The 17,670-nt window shown below is 49.8% G+C and overlaps 2 protein-coding genes across 5 annotated transcripts in view; one reads left to right on the forward strand and one right to left on the reverse strand.

Annotated features, from left to right (window-relative positions):
• LOC133457541 (protein NLRC3-like) overlaps positions 1–17,670 on the reverse strand; it is a 549,537-nt gene that overhangs the window by 258,561 nt on the left and 273,306 nt on the right. The window lies entirely within an intron of this gene.
• Positions 1–17,670, forward strand: part of LOC133457536 (myelin transcription factor 1-like) — a 61,557-nt gene that overhangs the window by 26,625 nt on the left and 17,262 nt on the right. For 3 of the 4 annotated variants that reach the window (XM_061736891.1, XM_061736893.1, XM_061736892.1), the window contains 7 exons: positions 503–693; positions 5,011–5,226; positions 7,095–7,294; positions 9,205–9,267; positions 10,315–10,383; positions 10,547–10,609; positions 14,447–14,530. In XM_061736891.1, coding sequence (XP_061592875.1) covers positions 503–693; positions 5,011–5,226; positions 7,095–7,294; positions 9,205–9,267; positions 10,315–10,383; positions 10,547–10,609; positions 14,447–14,530 — 886 coding nt within the window. The remainder of the gene's footprint in view (positions 1–502; positions 694–5,010; positions 5,227–7,094; positions 7,295–9,204; positions 9,268–10,314; positions 10,384–10,546; positions 10,610–14,446; positions 14,531–17,670) is intronic. The other variant, XM_061736894.1, reaches the window with a different exon arrangement.

Below are 17,670 nucleotides of genomic sequence, written 5' to 3' on the forward strand. Positions count from 1 at the left end.
TTCCTTCCTTCCTTCCTTCCTTCCTTCCTTCCCTCCTTCCTTCCTTCCTTCCTTCCTTCCTTCCTTCCTTCCTTCCTTCCTTCCTTCCTTCCTGTAGGCCTACGTTGCGTGTCGCCGCGTAACCTACGCCGTAGGCTCTTCATCGATTTAACGCAGAACAGTAAATCAGCTTTACACAAAAACGTCATCAACGGGAATTTATCGTTTTTACAGTGAGATACAAATTCTTACCGTGGGGAATTTTTTTAACGGTTTATCGTGAACGGTAAAATATCACCCATTCCTAGTCAGTAGAGGGCGCTAGCTGGTCAGTAGAGGGCGCTAGCTGGTCAGTAGAGGGCGCTAGCTGGTCAGTAGAGGGCGTATTCTTTGAGTGATGCTCAATGATTAGTTGTTCTAATTTCACTTTTACATTTTTACACTAAAATAAAAGCCCAGGATTGAGGCTAAAGCCTGATGAATGTTTTTTATCTGTAAACCGGTTCTTCCCGTCTCTCTGCAGCGAAGCCGTTCCCGAAGGCGTCGTCTCCGAGCAACAGCGTGTCTGGAGGATTCAAGGGCAGCTTGTCCTCCAGCAGCTACGACTACAGCCAGGACGCCGAGGCGGCGCACATGGCGGCCACCGCCATCCTGAACCTGTCCACGCGCTGCTGGGAGAGGCCCGAGAGCCTGACGCCGCGGGAGCCCTGCAAGGTACTGGTACCGCGGGAACCCTGCAAGGTACTGGTACCACGGGTCTGGTACCCCGGGAGCCCTGCAAGGTACTGGTACCGCGGGAAACCCTGCAAGGTACTGGTACCACGGGTCTGGTACCCCCGGGAGCTAGGGATGGGAATCGAGAACCAGTTCTTGTTGAGAACCGGTTCCCAGTGTTTCAATTCCTTGGAATCGTTTGCCTTTTTCACAAACGATTCCCTTATCGATTCCAGTGGGCGCGAATGATGTCACCAAGCACGTTGCGCAACGTGCGCATTCGCGCCCAGCAGGAAAACACGGGGACAAAGCGGCATAAACGCTCGAAAGTTTGGCTACATTTTACCAAAAAGGACGACAACAGGGCGACAATACTTGCAATGTGGACATTTCAACAAAGGGGGGAAACTGTTAGGACTCGGCCGGCTGATGCGCTGGGAGCGCGGAGTCAGCCGGCGTGTGGTAAGGCTGATTTATGGTTCCGCGTTACACCAACGCAGAGCCTACGGCGTAGGGTACGCAGCGACACGCACCGTACGGCGCACCCTACGCCGTAGGCTCTGCGTCGATTTAACGCGGAACCATAATTCTTGCTTTAGTTAATTTCTACAGAAGAATATTTATTTTATTATTATTATTTCATATTAAATACATATTTTACTGTATATTACAAATCATTTTGTGGGGACCCCCTGGCACCATCGAGGAGGAATTTTAGTATCAACTTTGTTTTATTAAAACAAAGTTGATACTAAGATTGTTTCTTCTTCTTTCCTCCAAATGAGAATCGATAAAGAATTGAATCGTTAAGCAGAATCGAAAATGGAATTGGAATCGAAAAAATCTTATCAATTCCCATCCCTACCGGGAGCCCTGCAAGGTACCGGTCCAGGTTCTGGTACCCGGGAGCCCTGCAAGGTACCGGTCCAGGTTCTGGTACCCGGGAGCCCTGCAAGGTACCGTCACGGTTCTGGTTCCACGGGAGCCCTGCAAGGTACCGGTCACGGTTCTGGTTCCACGGGAGCCCTGCAAGGTACCGGTCACGGTTCTGGTTCCACGGGAGCCCTGCAAGGTACCGTCACGGTTCTGGTACCCAGGAGCCCTGCAAGGTACCGTCACGGTTCTGGTACCCGGGAGCCCTGCAAGGTACCGGTCTAGGTTCTGGTACCCGGGAGCCCTGCAAGGTACCGGTCCAGGTTCTGGTCCCCCGGGAGCCTTGCAAGGTACCGGTCCAGGTTCTGGTTCCACGGGAGCCCTGCAAGGTACCGTCACGGTTCTGGTACCCAGGAGCCCTGCAAGGTACCGTCACGGTTCTGGTACCCGGGAGCCCTGCAAGGTACCGGTCCAGGTTCTGGTACCCGGGAGCCCTGCAAGGTACCGGTCCAGGTTCTGGTCCCACGGGAGCCCTGCAAGGTACCGTCACGGTTCTGGTACCCGGGAGCCCTGCAAGGTACCGGTCCAGGTTCTGGTACCCAGGAGCCCTGCAAGGTACCGTCACGGTTCTGGTTCCACGGGAGCCCTGCAAGGTACCGTCACGGTTCTGGTACCCGGGAGCCCTGCAAGGTACCGTCACGGTTCTGGTCCCCCGGGAGCCCTGCAAGGTACCGGTCACGGTTCTGGTACCCAGGAGCCCTGCAAGGTACCGGTCACGGTTCTGGTACCGGGAGCCCTGCAAGGTACCGGTCACGGTTCTGGTACCCCGGGAGCCCTGCAAGGTACCGTCACGGTTCTGGTTCCACGGGAGCCCTGCAAGGTACCGGTCTAGGTTCTGGTACCCCGGGAGCCCTGCAAGGTACCGGTCCAGGTTCTGGTCCCCCAGGAGCCCTGCAAGGTACAGTCACGGTTCTGGTTCCACGGGAGCCCTGCAAGGTACCGGTCTAGGTTCTGGTCCCCCAGGAGCCCTGCAAGGTACAGTCACGGTTCTGGTTCCACGGGAGCCCTGCAAGGTACCGGTCTAGGTTCTGGTCCCCCAGGAGCCCTGCAAGGTACCGTCACGGTTCTGGTTCCACGGGAGCCCTGCAAGGTACCGGTCCAGGTTCTGGTCCCCCGGGAGCCCTGCAAGGTACCGTCACGGTTCTGGTCCCCCGGGAACCCTGCAAGGTACCGGTCTAGGTTCTGGTACCCCGGGAGCCCTGCAAGGTACTGTCACGGTTCTGGTTCCACGGGAGCCCTGCAAGGTACCGGTCCAGGTTCTGGTACCCGGGAGCCCTGCAAGGTACCGGTCTAGGTTCTGGTTCCACGGGAGCCCTGCAAGGTACCGGTCTAGGTTCTGGTACCCCGGGAGCCCTGCAAGGTACCGGTCACGGTTCTGGTACACGGGAGCCCTGCAAGGTACCGTCACGGTTCTGGTACACGGGAGCCCTGCAAGGTACCGGTCCAGGTTCTGGTACCACGGGAGCCCTGCAAGGTACCGGTCACGGTTCTGGTACCACGGGAGCCCTGCAAGGTACCGGTCACGGTTCTGGTACCCCGGGAGCCCTGCAAGGTACCGGTCTAGGTTCTGGTACCCCGGGAGCCCTGCAAGGTACCGGTCACGGTTCTGGTACCCCGGGAGCCCTGCAAGGTACCGGTCCAGGTTCTGGTACACGGGAGCCCTGCAAGGTACCGGTCCAGGTTCTGGTACATGGGAGCCCTGCAAGGTACCGTCACGGTTCTGGTCCCCCGGGAGCCCTGCAAGGTACCGTCACGGTTCTGGTACCCGGGAGCCCTGCAAGGTACCGTCACGGTTCTGGTACCCCGGGAGCCCTGCAAGGTACCGGTCTAGGTTCTGGTTCCATGGGAGCCCTGCAAGGTACCGGTCTAGGTTCTGGTACCCGGGAGCCCTGCAAGGTACCGGTCCAGGTTCTGGTTCCACAGGAGCCCTGCAAGGTACCGGTCTAGGTTCTGGTACCCCGGGAGCCCTGCAAGGTACCGTCACGGTTCTGGTACCCGGGAGCCCAGCAAGGTACCGGTCCAGGTTCTGGTACCCCGGGAGCCCTGCAAGGTACCATCACGGTTCTGGTACCCGGGAGCCCTGCAAGGTACCGGTCACGGTTCTGGTACCCCGGGAGCCCTGCAAGGTACCGTCACGGTTCTGGTACCCGGGAGCCCTGCAAGGTACCGGTCCAGGTTCTGGTACCCGGGAGCCCTGCAAGGTACCGTCACGGTTCTGGTACCCGGGAGCCCTGCAAGGTACCGTCACGGTTCTGGTACCCGGGAGCCCTGCAAGGTACCGGTCTAGGTTCTGGTACCCGGGAGCCCTGCAAGGTACCGTCACGGTTCTGGTTCCACGGGAGCCCTGCAAGGTACCGGTCTAGGTTCTGGTACCCCGGGAGCCCTGCAAGGTACCGGTCACGGTTCTGTTCCACGGGAGCCCTGCAAGGTACCGTCACGGTTCTGGTTCCACGGGAGCCCTGCAAGGTACCGGTCTAGGTTCTGGTACCCCGGGAGCCCTGCAAGGTACCGTCACGGTTCTGGTACCCGGGAGCCCTGCAAGGTACCGTCACGGTTCTGGTACCCGGGAGCCCTGCAAGGTACCGGTCTAGGTTCTGGTACCCGGGAGCCCTGCAAGGTACCGTCACGGTTCTGGTACACGGGAGCCCTGCAAGGTACCGGTCACGGTTCTGGTACCCGGGAGCCCTGCAAGGTACCGGTCCAGGTTCTGGTTCCACGGGAGCCCTGCAAGGTACCGTCACGGTTCTGGTTCCACGGGAGCCCTGCAAGGTACAGTCACGGTTCTGGTACCACGGGAGCCCTGCAAGGTACCGTCACGGTTCTGGTACCACGGGAGCCCTGCAAGGTACCGGTCCACGATACCAGGTCCACGGCCCCTCAGGGTTCTGATGGACTTGGACCTCCAAGTCTTCCATTCTGGGTAATAAGTAGACTTGTAGTCCTAAACCCAGACCAGGACACTAGCAAGACCAGAGAGTTTCAAGACCAAGACCAGGACCAGGACCAAGACCAGGACCAGAGAGTATCAAGACCAGGACCAAGACCAGGACCAGGACCAGGACCAGAGAGTACCAAGACCAGGACCAGGACCACGACCAGGACCAAGACCAGGACCAGAGAGTACCAAGACCAGGACCAAGACCAAGGCAAGACCCTTATAGTAATCAGATTACACTGAAGAACTGGTACCAGATTCATCTTGGAGTCCAACGGCATCTCAGTGATCCGAGTCCCAGACCTGGAGAGACCCAGAGACCAGAGACCGAGACCTGGACCTGGACCATAGACCCAGGCCCGGCCCGCGTGGACCTGCTCTGTGGGCCTGATGCTAACGCTAACGCTAACGCTAACGCTAACGCTAACACTTGTCCTCTGACGCCGCAGGAGTCGGACATCGAGGTGGACGAGAACGGCACGCTGGACCTCAGCATGAAGAAGGCCAAGAAGGACGGCATGCAGTCCCCCGAACCCTCGTCTTCCTCGTCCTCGTCCTCCCAGCACGTGGGGGCGGGGCCTCCGCAGGGCCACGCCCACCCGGAGTGGGAGGAGCCTCTGGACTTCACCAAGACGGGCGGAGTCAAGGAGGAAGACCGGGAGGAGGTAAAGCACACGCAGAACCGTCCGTCAGGAATAACCAGAGAGGTTGGAAGTTCAGTTAGTTTTGGTCAGGCCACTTGTCCTAGACGGCGGGTGAACACGACCCAACTATGACTACTGACTCTAACACACTAGAGTTTACACTACCTAGAGATTTACCAACACCAGCTAGAGGTTTACTAAACACCAACTATAGGCTTTACTAAACACTAACTATTATAGTCTTGTTCTATTATTTCATTACCCCCCCCCACCTACTAAATTTTGACTTTTTTCTCTACATTTTCTTCGTTTTTTCGTGCGTTTTTTCGGAGGTTTTTTTCGTACGTTTTGTCGTACATTTTTTTCGTACGACTTTTCGTACGTTTTTTCGTACGTTTTTTCGTACGTTTTTTCGTACGTTTTGTCGTATGTTTTTTCGTACGTTTTTTTCGTACGATTTTTTGTACGTTTTTTTCGTACGTTTTTTTCATATGTTTTGTTGTACGTTTTTTTCGTACGATTTTTCCTATGTTTTTTCGTACGTTTTTTTCGTACGTTTTTTCGTACGTCTTTTTCGTACGATTTTTCGTACGTTTTTTTCGTACGTTTTTTTCATATGTTTTGTTGTACGTTTTTTTTGTACGATTTTTCCTACGTTTTTTCGTACGTTTTTTTCGTACATTTTGTCGTACGTTTTTTTCGTACGATTTTTCGTACGTTTTGTCGTATGTTTTTTCGTGCGTTTTTCGGTACGTTTTTTCGTGCGTTTTTTCGTACATTTTTTCGTACGTTTTTTCGTGCGTTTTTTGCGTACATTTTTCCGTGCGTTTTTTCGTACATTTTTTCGTACGTTTTTTCGTGCGTTTTTTCATACGTTTTTTCGTACGATTTTTCGTGCATTTTTTCATACGTTTTTTCGTATGTTTTTTCTTGCATTTTTTCGTACGTTTTTTCTTGCATTTTTTCGTACGTTTTTTCGTGTGTTTTTTTTCGTATGTTTTTTCGTACGTTTTTTCGTATGTTTGTTCGTACGTTTTTTCGTACGTTTTGGATCATGTCGGTCCCCCCTGCAGCATAGGCCTATAGCAGCATATCTACCACCAAGCTATATTTGAGACTAACTATTATAGTCTTGTTCTATAGCTGCAACTATGACTACTGACTCTAACACACTAGAGTTTACACTACCTAGAGATTTACCAACACCAGCTAGAGGTTTACTAAACACTAACTATAGGCTTTACTAAACAGAAAGGTTTTAAGTTTAGTTTTAAAGGTGGAGGTGGTGTCAGCCTCCTTAACCCAGATTGGAAGTTGGTTCCATAGTAATGGTGCCTGATAGCAGAACGCCTGCCCTCCAAATCTACATTTAGATACTCTAGGAACTACGAGTAAACCTGCACTCTGAGAACAGAGAGCTCTGCCAGGAACATAAGGCACTATCAGTGTTCCGTGTTTAGAAGGAGGTAATAAAGAATAAACCGGTGTTCCGTGTTCAGATGGAGGTAATAAAGAATAAACCGGTGTTCCGTGTTTAGAAGGAGGTAATAAAGAATAAACCGGTGTTCCGTGTTTAGAAGGAGGTAATAAAGAATAAACCGGTGTTCCGTGTTCAGATGGAGGTAAGAAAGAATAAACTGGTGTTCCGTGTTCAGATGGAGGTAATAAAGAATAAACCGGTGTTCCGTGTTCAGATGGAGGTAAGAAAGAATAAACTGGTGTTCCGTGTTCAGATGGAGGTAATAAAGAATAAACCGGTGTTCCGTGTTTAGAAGGAGGTAATAAAGAATAAACCGGTGTTCCGTGTTTAGAAGGAGGTAATAAAGAATAAACCGGTGTTCCGTGTTCAGATGGAGGTAATAAAGAATAAACCGGTGTTCCGTGTTCAGATGGACTACGCACCTCCGTCCTACACGTCCTCCGAGGCCGAGGACGAGGACCAGGACCAGGACAACCTGGACAACCTGGAGGGCCTGGAGAGCCTGGAGAGCCTGGAGAGCCTGGAGGACAGGAAGTATCCTGGAGAAGTCACCAGCTCCAGCTTCAAGCTCAAGTTCCAGCCCAAAGACAGCAAGAAAGACGTCCTGGTGTAAGTAACGCCCCGTTACCTTTCAGCCCTCGTTAGCAGCCGGTTCTACCACCGGTTCAGGAAACTGGACCTCCAACAAACCCTGAAATGTCATCTTAACACATCATAATCTTGATCTTAACACATTTGGTTTGTAGAATGAGAGAAAATAAGACGAATTTTGACATTGTTAACCCCTAAAACATGAGAGGAAGTGTATTACTTACTGTACCACAGCAGCAGTAGCAGCAGCTCCGCTCCGCTCTTTCATTTCCCTTTTATTCTGGCCAAAACAAGATGATCATCATTATATAATATTATTATATACGAATATTATAATATTAATATTATATCATAATATTATTATACTTAATATTATATTTATGACATATACGTATCACTTAGCAACCAAACACCGCTGCATCTCATTGTGGGAAGTTTCTGCTCGGCTAGTCCATCAATCCACACTAATACATTTCTCCGGAATGAGTATGGATAGTACATACTACTGAGTACGTTCTAATGTTTCGGGCGTGCTAAAAAATCTTGCACACTCATTTTGTTAATCATTAGGGTGGAAGTGTGGGATTTCGGACGCAGCCAATGACTTAGCAGCTGAATTCTGGTTGCCCCGGCAACAAGAACCTCCCGGAAGAATCTTTCTGGTTTTTCTCTGAGAAAAACCCAGATTTTGGCTTCTGACAAGGTCTAAAATAACTCCGATTTGTGATCAAACCGTAGCTCGTAGCAGAAAAAGGAAAACATCGTGAGAGACACAGAACCCGGCAGATTCTGACGATCTTAATTTTATTCAGATATTCCTTAAAATGAGTGAGTAAGCTCAGTGCGAAGACAGAGTGAGATTCTTTTGAAGAAAACGTTTGATTACATTACAGTGAATGGGGACTGAGACAGGTATTGGCGCGCTCTAGCCACCCCGTTTACATTTTGTGCATACCCCACCTGTCAAACTCACATTTTATGAATCCCAACACCTATGTCTACATTCTGACCAAAAATTATGTGTCTCCCTTTTACGGTTTGGCCGTGAGCTTGAGGTACAAATAAAATTTCAGGTTATTTTTTTACTGTTTCTCGCACTCTAGCAACCGACACCCGCACTCTAGATTTGACAAAAAAGTGATTTCCAGTCCTCGCTTGAGTGCTCATATCTTGAAAAGTTTACATTTTAGGAAACAACTGTTTGGGGTTTTGAGAGAAAAGAGAAGTTTTCCTCCGTTTTGAAGTTTGAATGACATTTCTACGTGCAAGTATGAGAAAGTTAGGTGACTCAGAAAAAAGGTGAATTTTGGCTTTTTAAAAATTTTACTCATCCACTCTGAAAGGGTTTTTTTGGCCGTTTTTTTGGGAATAACTTTGGGAAAAATGGTAATTTTAACACCAAAAGTCATAGCACACTATTCCCGATCGAGCCGCACATTTTGATATATGATGCGCCTGGGTCCTCTGAAATCTGTAGGAGGAGTAGCGAACCGAAATCTGTCCGGAAAATTAATTTAAAAAATAAACACGCAGGATAACAATAGTGCCTCTGGCTCTGCCAGCTATGGAGGAGGTGTGCCTCGTGGCGCAGCCGTGGCACTAATAATAACAATACTGGCTGTGGCTCCGCCCACCTTCCAGGTCTGTCTCTGATTGGTTGGATGACGTCACATGTTGTCCAGAGTTTGTTCTGAGTTGCTCAGGTTGAAGTTATAATCCAGGTTTGGTGTTTTTGATGCTCAAACACTTTTCTGGCAGTAAAAGGAGAACTGGAACTTTATTACAACATCAGAATCTTTGCTGCATGCATCCCCAGAAATCCCAACTGTGACTTTCAAACCTCATTAATGTTTGTGTGAAATGATCAACAATCTTCTGGAACTGTTTGCTAAGCTCTGGACCAATCAGAGGGTGTATTTGTGTCTCAGATGTCCCACACCAGGATGTGATGGAAGCGGACACATCACTGGGAACTACGCCTCGCACCGCAGGTGAGTCTGCAAAATACAGTCCTTTATAACACTTCAATTAAAGATTAGGTTATTAACCGGTTATTAACCTGTTATTCTGGGAACTACATCTCCCACCGCAGGTGAGTCTCTAAAATACAGTCATTTATAACGCTTCAATTAAAGATTAACTGGTTATTTACTGGTTATAACTGGTTATAACTGGTTATTAACCGGTTACTAACCTGTTATTCTGGGATCTACGTCTCCCACCGCAGGTGAGCCTGGACCCGGTAACGCCGGCTCTTTTAGAATCTAGAAACAAATACAGTCATTTATAAAAGTTCAATTAAAGATGAACTGCTTATTTACTGGTTATAACTGGTAGTAACTGGTTACTAACCTGTTATTAACTGGTTATTAACCATTATCCACTGTTAATAATTGGTTATTGACTGTTATTTCCTGTTATTAACCAGTTAATAACTGGTTATTAACCGGTTATAACTGGTTATTAACGGTTATAACTGGTTATTAACGGTTATTAACCAGATTTGTGAATTATGAGACTATTCTAGCTCCGTAGAACCCTGGTCCTGGATCCGGACCCTAGTGGTCTGAAGAGGACCTGCAAGTCTGGATCCGGACCCAATTGGTCAGTAGAGGAACCGAGGTTCTGGATCCAGACCCTAGTGGTTCTGGATCCAGACCCTGGTGGTCAGCAGAGGAACTGCAGGTTTCTGTGTGGGGTTTCCATGTTTTCCTGGTGGTTCCCGGGTCTGGTCCCGGGTTCTCCTGGTGGTTCCCGGGTCTGGTCCCGGGGCTGGTCCCGGGTCCCCAGTCCCCCCCACAGTGTTCTGGGTCTAGGACCCGGTCCCCGGTCCCCAGGGGGGCGTGGCCTGAGCAGGTACAGATGATGATGACGGACGGCTCCTGGAGCCAGTTCCTCCATCAGATCTCCACCGGAGTTTCTGGTTCAGATCTGAGTTTCTGGTTCAGCTGGTTCAGCTCTGTTCTGTCTCTTCAGTCAGTGATCCAGACCTTCTGTCCTCACTGTGGTTTTCTGCTTCTCTCTCTCTAATCTTCCAGTCTGTCAGGCTGTCCTCTCGCTGATAAATCCCTTCGGACCCTCATGGCTGCCCACACAGCTGAGCTGAAGTACGTCTGCTTCCTCTCTGACCTGTAGCTGCTCTGTTGTCCACCACTTCCTCTCCGTACCTCCATACTGCAGTAACCCCATCAGAGAGACAATCAATCAATCGTTGTGATAACCACCGGAACGCTGCCGTTCCCTGATAACGACCCTCTCCATGTGTCCCAGGTGTCCCACGCCGGGCTGTGACGGATCCGGCCACATCACGGGAAACTACGCCTCGCACCGAAGGTCAGAGTCCCCTCCATGTTCCCTAGAGCTCCTGCTCACAGACCCGGGAAGTCAACTTCCTGTTATTGCCACACGGCTTGGCCGGTGGAATTAGCTGCAACGATACAAAAGACATTTTCCCAAGAAAAAGACAGAGACGTAACAATGCAGACAAAACTGGACACACAACAGCACATATCAGACAGAACCACCGAAACAGGACAAGAGGTTAAGCATTTAGTAGCCGTACGGCCGAGGGAAAGAAAGAGTCGTTGTATTTCTTGTTCCTTTTACCCAGTGACTCATCAATAATCCTCCTCTGGGAGCGGATAGTTAGCAGGGTGTGAGGGTTAAATAGATAGCTAGCAGGGTGTGAGGAGTTTAAACAGATAGCTAGCAGGGTGTGAGGAGTTTAAACAGATAGTTAGCAGGGTGTGAGGATTTTAAACAGATAGCTAGCAGGTCTGAGGAGCTTAAACTAACCTGATCTCACAAAAATCCGTGAAATGCCCACGACCTCTCACCACTATTTTCCGTGGTACCAACACGGAAAGTGGTGTAATTCCGTGTGAGCACCACGGATATTGTACCATGCAAAGTCCATGCAGTGTTTTATTGAGGTTTTAATGGGAGCACCACGGATATAGTACTATGCGAAGTCAATGGGATCCGTCACCCGATTTGACTTCTGTCATACCATCGAATGAAGGACAAAACGATAACAATCATCCAATAGATATGGGCCAGTAGGGCCCTACTCTACCTACTAGTAGGCGCAGGAGGCTGTTGTCGCCCCTTTCTATGGCTAACCCCATGTTATTAATGCTCAGTAGGCACAGAAGTTTTGTTATGAAGCTCACACCTCACCTCCCTTTATTATGTATTTAGCTAGAATTTTAAAACCTGAACAATAGAATTCAACGTGCCGGATCTTGTCCATTAAAAACAATACTTTATGGAACATAGTGTAACGACCACAGATAAGATAAGGCCTTGCCCGTCTGGGCAACACATCAGCATTTGGCCGACTGGTTAGTGCAGTTGACTGTGGTCTGGGAGACTGGTTAGTGCAGTTGACTGTGGTCTGGGAGACTGGTTAGTGCAGTTGACTGTGGTCTGGGAGACTGGTTAGTGCAGTTGACTGTGGTCTGGGAGACTGGTTAGTGCAGTTGACTGTGGTCTGGGAGACTGGTTAGTGCAGTTGACTGTGGTCTGGGAGACTGGTTAGTGCAGTTGACTGTGGTCTGGGAGACTGGTTAGTGCAGTTGACTGTGGTCTGGGAGACTGGTTAGTGCAGTTGACTGTGGTCTGGGAGACTGGTTAGTGCAGTTGACTGTGGTCTGGGAGACTGGTTAGTGCAGTTGACTGTGGTCTGGGAGACTGGTTAGTGCAGTTGACTGTGGTCTGGGAGACTGGTTAGTGCAGTTGACTGTGGTCTGGGAGACTGGTTAGTGCAGTTGACTGTGGTCTGGGAGACTGGTTAGTGCAGTTGACTGTGGTCTGGGAGACTGGTTAGTGCAGTTGACTGTGGTCTGGGAGACTGGTTAGTGCAGTTGACTGTGGTCTGGGAGACTGGTTAGTGCAGTTGACTGTGGTCTGGGAGACTGGTTAGTGCAGTTGACTGGTCTGGGAGACTGGTTAGTGCAGTTGACTGTGGTCTGGGAGACTGGTTAGTGCAGTTGACTGTGGTCTGGGAGACTGGTTAGTGCAGTTGACTGTGGTCTGGGAGAGACTGGTTAGTGCAGTTGACTGTGGTCTGGGAGACTGGTTAGTGCAGTTGACTGTGGTCTGGGAGACTGTGGTTCGAGACGCTCTGGGCACGACTTGTTCGCCACAGTATTTTCCTCATTGTGTTATGGTTTTCTTTTAATATCTTTAACATTTCTAAACACAAAAACACGAAAGTGTCCTTGATAATTCAATAATACAATAGGTTCATGTTAAGGACATCTGTTTTAATTAGTTCTCCTTCGATTATGACATGTTATTAATGCTCAGTAGGCACAGGTTTGTTATGTATTGTTATGAGGCCTATTTCGTGTCTTTTTTTGCACAGTTCACTAACGCTTTGAGCTAGGAGGCTGCAATTCTAGACTCTGTATCAGGAGGTGACTTTCATCCACTGTGCGGAGTTTCAGATCTGTGTGACCTTCGGAAGTGTCAAAGGTCACCGCGTCTGTTGCTTTTTGGCCTGCGAAGACTATTTTGTGTCTTTTTTTGCATAGTTCACCAACACTTTGAGCTAAGAGGCTGAAATTCTAGACTCTGTATCAGGAGGTGACTCTCATCCACTGTGCCGAGGTCCAGACCCGTGCGACCTTCGGAAGTGCCAAGGGTCACCGTGTGTGGTGCCTTTTTCGGGCCTTTTTTGTGTGTTTTTTGAATAATTCAGCTTTGAGCTGGGAGGCTGATTTTTGACTATATAATAATAATATATAATAATATAATATATAGATAATAATAATGTCATATCCGTGTATATATCACGACGACGGTATCTATTGATTCGCATTGTACAATATCCGTGGTGCTCCCATTAAAACCTCAATAAAACACTGCTAAAACAGCGTTAAAAACATGCTTTTACAAACTGACAGTAACAAACAGTACCTTGCACGACAAAAACGCATAATTTAGCCACTATAACAAAGAATGATATATAAATAATAATAATGTAATAATCCGTGTATATATCACGACCACGGATCCCATTGACTTGGCATGGTACAATATCCGTGGTGCTCACACGGAATTATACCACTTTTCGTGTTGGTACCACGGAAAATAGGTCGTGGGCATTTCACGGATTTTGTGAGATCAGGTTGGCTTAAACAGATAGTTAGCAGGGTGTGAGGAGTTTAAACCAATAGTTAGCAGGGTGTGAGGGGGTTAAACAGATAGCTAGCAGGGTGTGAGGGTTAAACAGATAGTTAGCAGGGTGAGAGGAGTTTAAACAGATAGCTAGCAGGGTGTGAGGGTTAAACAGATAGCTAGCAGGTGTGAGGGTTAAACAGATAGTTAGCAGGGTGTGAGGAGTTTAAACAGATAGCTAGCAGGGTGTGAGGGGGTTAAACAGATAGCTAGCAGGGTGTGAGGGTTAAACAGATAGCTAGCAGGTGTGAGGGTTAAACAGATAGCTAGCAGGGTGTGAGGAGTTTAAACAGATAGCTAGCAGGGTGTGAGGGTTAAACAGATAGTTAGCAGGGTGTGAGGGTTAAACAGATAGCTAGCAGGTTGAGGGTCCTCAGTTATCTTAGTTAGTGTGATGGTTGGTGTTTGTAAAGTGAGTCCAGAAGTGGGGAGTTCATGTTTAGTGATTTTGGAAGCCGTTTTAAGGATCCTGTCCAGTCTGTGTAGTGAATGTTTGGATGTGTTGCCGTACCATACGGTGATTCAACCCTGTAATTCAGCCCTGAAGGTGCTGCAGGTAATTCAGCCCTGAAGGTGCAGCAGTGTTAGGGTTAGGGTTGAAGGAGCAGTTGGGGGACCGGGCTCGTGCCCCGAACGGCTCCTTCAGGCTGGTCTGAGGTTCTAGTTCCAGCAGAACCAACACTGGGAGAGCGGGCTGAGGTTGTAGTTCCAGCAGAACCAACACTGGGAGAGCGGGCTGAGGTTGTAGTTCCAGCAGAACCAACACTGGGAGAGCGGGCTGAGGGTTCTGAACTCTGGACCACAAAGACCCGACTCGGTTCAGATCCAAACTAAACCATCAGAACGCCATTCGGCTCATTACAGCACTTTCACTTTGTTTTGTTATTTCTTGGTTAGTTGGTTGGTTGGTTGATGGATGGTTGAATGACTCCTAAAGCTTCAGATTCCGGAGGTTCTGACCCTGTTCTGTTCTGGTTCTTCCACCAGCTTGTCCGGATGTCCGCGAGCCAAGAAAGGAGGAATCAAGACGACCCCGACCAAGGACGACAAGGACGACTCTGAGCTGCTGAAGTAAGTTCTGTCCCCTCACCGAGGGACAAACGTTACTGTTCTCTAGGAATGGGTGATATTATACCGTCAAAACAATTCCCCACAGTAAGGATTTGTCATCTTGAGGTAAAAACGATAAATTAAGAAAGAAAGAAAGAAAGAAAGAAAGAAAGAAAGAAAGAAAGAAAGAAAGAAAGAAAGAAAGAAAGAAAGAAAGAAAGAAAGAAAGAAAGCTTTTTAAGTCGTTGATGAAATTATGCTAGGTAGCCGACTTTAGCACATTTAGCTGGGTTTGATATTAGCTTAGCTTGAATACCACAGTCCGAACCCGTTACCTGATCAAACCTGGTAAAGGTTTCTAGAGATGAAATGTGCATGCGATGGAGAAACTACAGTGTAGAAAGATAACTGAATTTTAATGATTGAATTTGAATGTCTCGTATGATATTCAGATTCATGTTCAGAAAAACTTTATTTATCCCCGAGGGGCAATTTCAAGGCAACTGAGCAGCAAGACGTTGAAGTATAGACCTTGAATACACCTTACGGTGATACTTGGACACGTCATCAGTGATTGACCCGGGGTCACTGGGTGTTTCGGGTCTTTAACGATCATACACCCTCACCCGGGCGACCCAGCCGGGGGTGATCAATCCCCGGCTTGTGTCCAAGTTGCGCACCACGGTTCCCCCCTACGGATCCACAGCCACCGCGAGGCCTTTTCTGCGGCCTCGAGGATGTTCTTGGTGGCTCTCCTCAATTGCAGTCCTCTAACTCCAAGGAGTTTGAGCACTTTCTGGAGTGAATGTCCAGCAAAACCTCTGCACCCGATTTCCACTGGCTCGCAGCGGGCTCTCCAGCCATTGCTCCGGCACTCTGTGGTGAGCTCAGCGTATTTGGCCCTCTTGCGCTCGTTGGCCTCATCAATCCGGTCCTCCCAGGGGACCGTCAGTTCCAGCAGGACCACTTGCTTGGTGGACTCCGATGTTATTACCATATCTGGGCGGAGTGAAGTGGTAGCTATGTTAGTTGGGAACTTGAGTTGCCTTCCCAGGTCAACTTGGAGCTGCCAGTCACGAGCGGAAGCGAGGAGTCCTCCTGCCGAGTTTGGCTGGTGTTTGGCCTTCTGCCCTGCTCTAACAAATGCGATTGACTGCTTCGGGGCGACCTGGGTCTTGCTGTACTGTATCGCTGTGCAGATGGAATCCGCCAAGGATTTTAAAACTTGGTCGTGGCGCCAGCGATACCGCCCCTCTCCTAACGCCTTTGGGCAGCAGCTCAAAATGTGCTCCATGGTGCCCCTCCTCTGGCACAACTTGCACTCCGGCGTATCTGCCAGGCCCCAGGTGTGCAGGTTGGCCGGGCTTGGGAGGACGTCGTAGACTGATTGGATAAGAAACTTTGTGCGCAGAGGTTCTGCTCTCCAGAGCTCTGCCCAGGTGAGTCTGCGAGGTTCTGCATGCTCCCACCTTGTCCACGCCCCTTGCTTGGACATGCCGACCATCCTGCTGCAGCGTTCCTCCTCCACCTCAGCACGAATCTCTTCTTGGACTAGTTGGCGCTTCTCCTTACCACGAGCGTGGTCGTAGCGTGGTTTGGGAAAGCTGCCAAGGCCTGCCCTCCCCGTTGCCACGGTTCCAACCAAGGTTTTGTGCCTCAGCCTTGCCTCCGCTCTGCTAACGGCTTCTTGAGCCTGCCACTTTCTCCCGGTCTTGACCAGAATTCCTGCCGAGGTCACCTTGACATCTGCTGAGTCCCTGTACATCATCACCTCTCTGGAGCGGGTGACTTTGAACTCCTCTGTAAGTCCACTGAACGGGAGGTGCAGCTTGGTGGAATGGCCATACAGGGCAATGCTGCTTAAGGACCGAGGGAGCCCCAGCCATCTCCTGAGAAACTGGCTGATGGTCTTCTCTAGTGCCTCTACCGTTGTCATGGGTACCTCGTAGACTAACAGGGGCCAGAGTATTCTAGGCAGGACTCCGTGTTGGTACATCCAGGCCTTGAACTTTCCTGGGAGACCGGATTTGTCGATGGCTGTGAGCCAAGAAGACAAGTCGCTCTTGGTCTGCTGTACTGCTGCTGCATCCTTCAGGGAGCTGTCAAAGATTTTACCCAGGCTCTTGACAGGTTTTTCGGTCACTGTTGGAATCTTGGTCCCTCCCAATGTAAAGCGGAACTTATCGGCCACTTTACCTTTCTTCAGGACCAGAGACCTTGACTTAGCTGGCTTGAAGCTCATCTTCGCCCATGTGATGAGCTGTTCAAGCCCCTGAAGGAGCCACCTGCACCCAGGCACAGATGTGGTCATCACTGTTAAGTCGTCCATAAAGGCTCTTATGGGTGGCTGCCGGGTCCCAGATCTTGATTTGGGCCCTCTGCATTCTACCTCCGCCGACTTAACAATCATGTTCATGGCCAAGGAGAAGAGCGACACCGAGATAGTACAGCCGGTGATTATGCCCTTCTCCAGGCGGTACCAGGCAGATGTTACTTGGCCTGAGGAGACTCTTGCACTGAAGTCATTGTAATAGTCCATGATGAGGTTGCAGATCTTCTCAGGGACGTGATGTTTCGTCAGTGCTGTTTCGACAAGTTTATGTGGGATCGATCCGTAGGCATTGGTTAAGTCAAGCCAGAGGGTTGCCAAGTCTCCTTTGCTTTCCCTTGCCTCCCGGATCAGCTGTGTCACCACTCCTGTATGCTCCAAGCACCCAGGCACTCCCGGAACTCCCCCCTTCTGGACAGAGGTGTCTATGTAGGCATTCTTCAGGAGGAACTCTGTTAGTCGTTGGGACACAATCTTAAAGAAAATCTTGCTCTCAACGCTGAGCAGTGAAATGATGCGAAACTGCTCGATGTTGCTGGAGTTCTCTTCCTTCGGGATCCAGATGCCTTCGGCGTGCCTCCACTGGGCGGCAACTTTCCCTCTTCGCCAGACCACCTTTAAGATCTTCCACAGGCGTTTGAGAATCCGTGGACACTGCTTGTAGACCCTGTAGGGTACGCCACTGGGGCCGGGTACCGAACTAGATCTTGCAGCTTTGACAGCTTCTTTTACCTCTGCCAGGGTGGGCTCAGCAACGTTGAATTCGGTCACTGGTTCTGGAGGTGTCACCAGTGTCTTGCAAGGGCAAAGCTCTTGATCTCTTGAAGTGTCA

This window comes from Cololabis saira, chromosome 12 (assembly GCF_033807715.1).
Source record: "Cololabis saira isolate AMF1-May2022 chromosome 12, fColSai1.1, whole genome shotgun sequence".
NCBI lineage: Eukaryota > Metazoa > Chordata > Actinopteri > Beloniformes > Belonidae > Cololabis > Cololabis saira.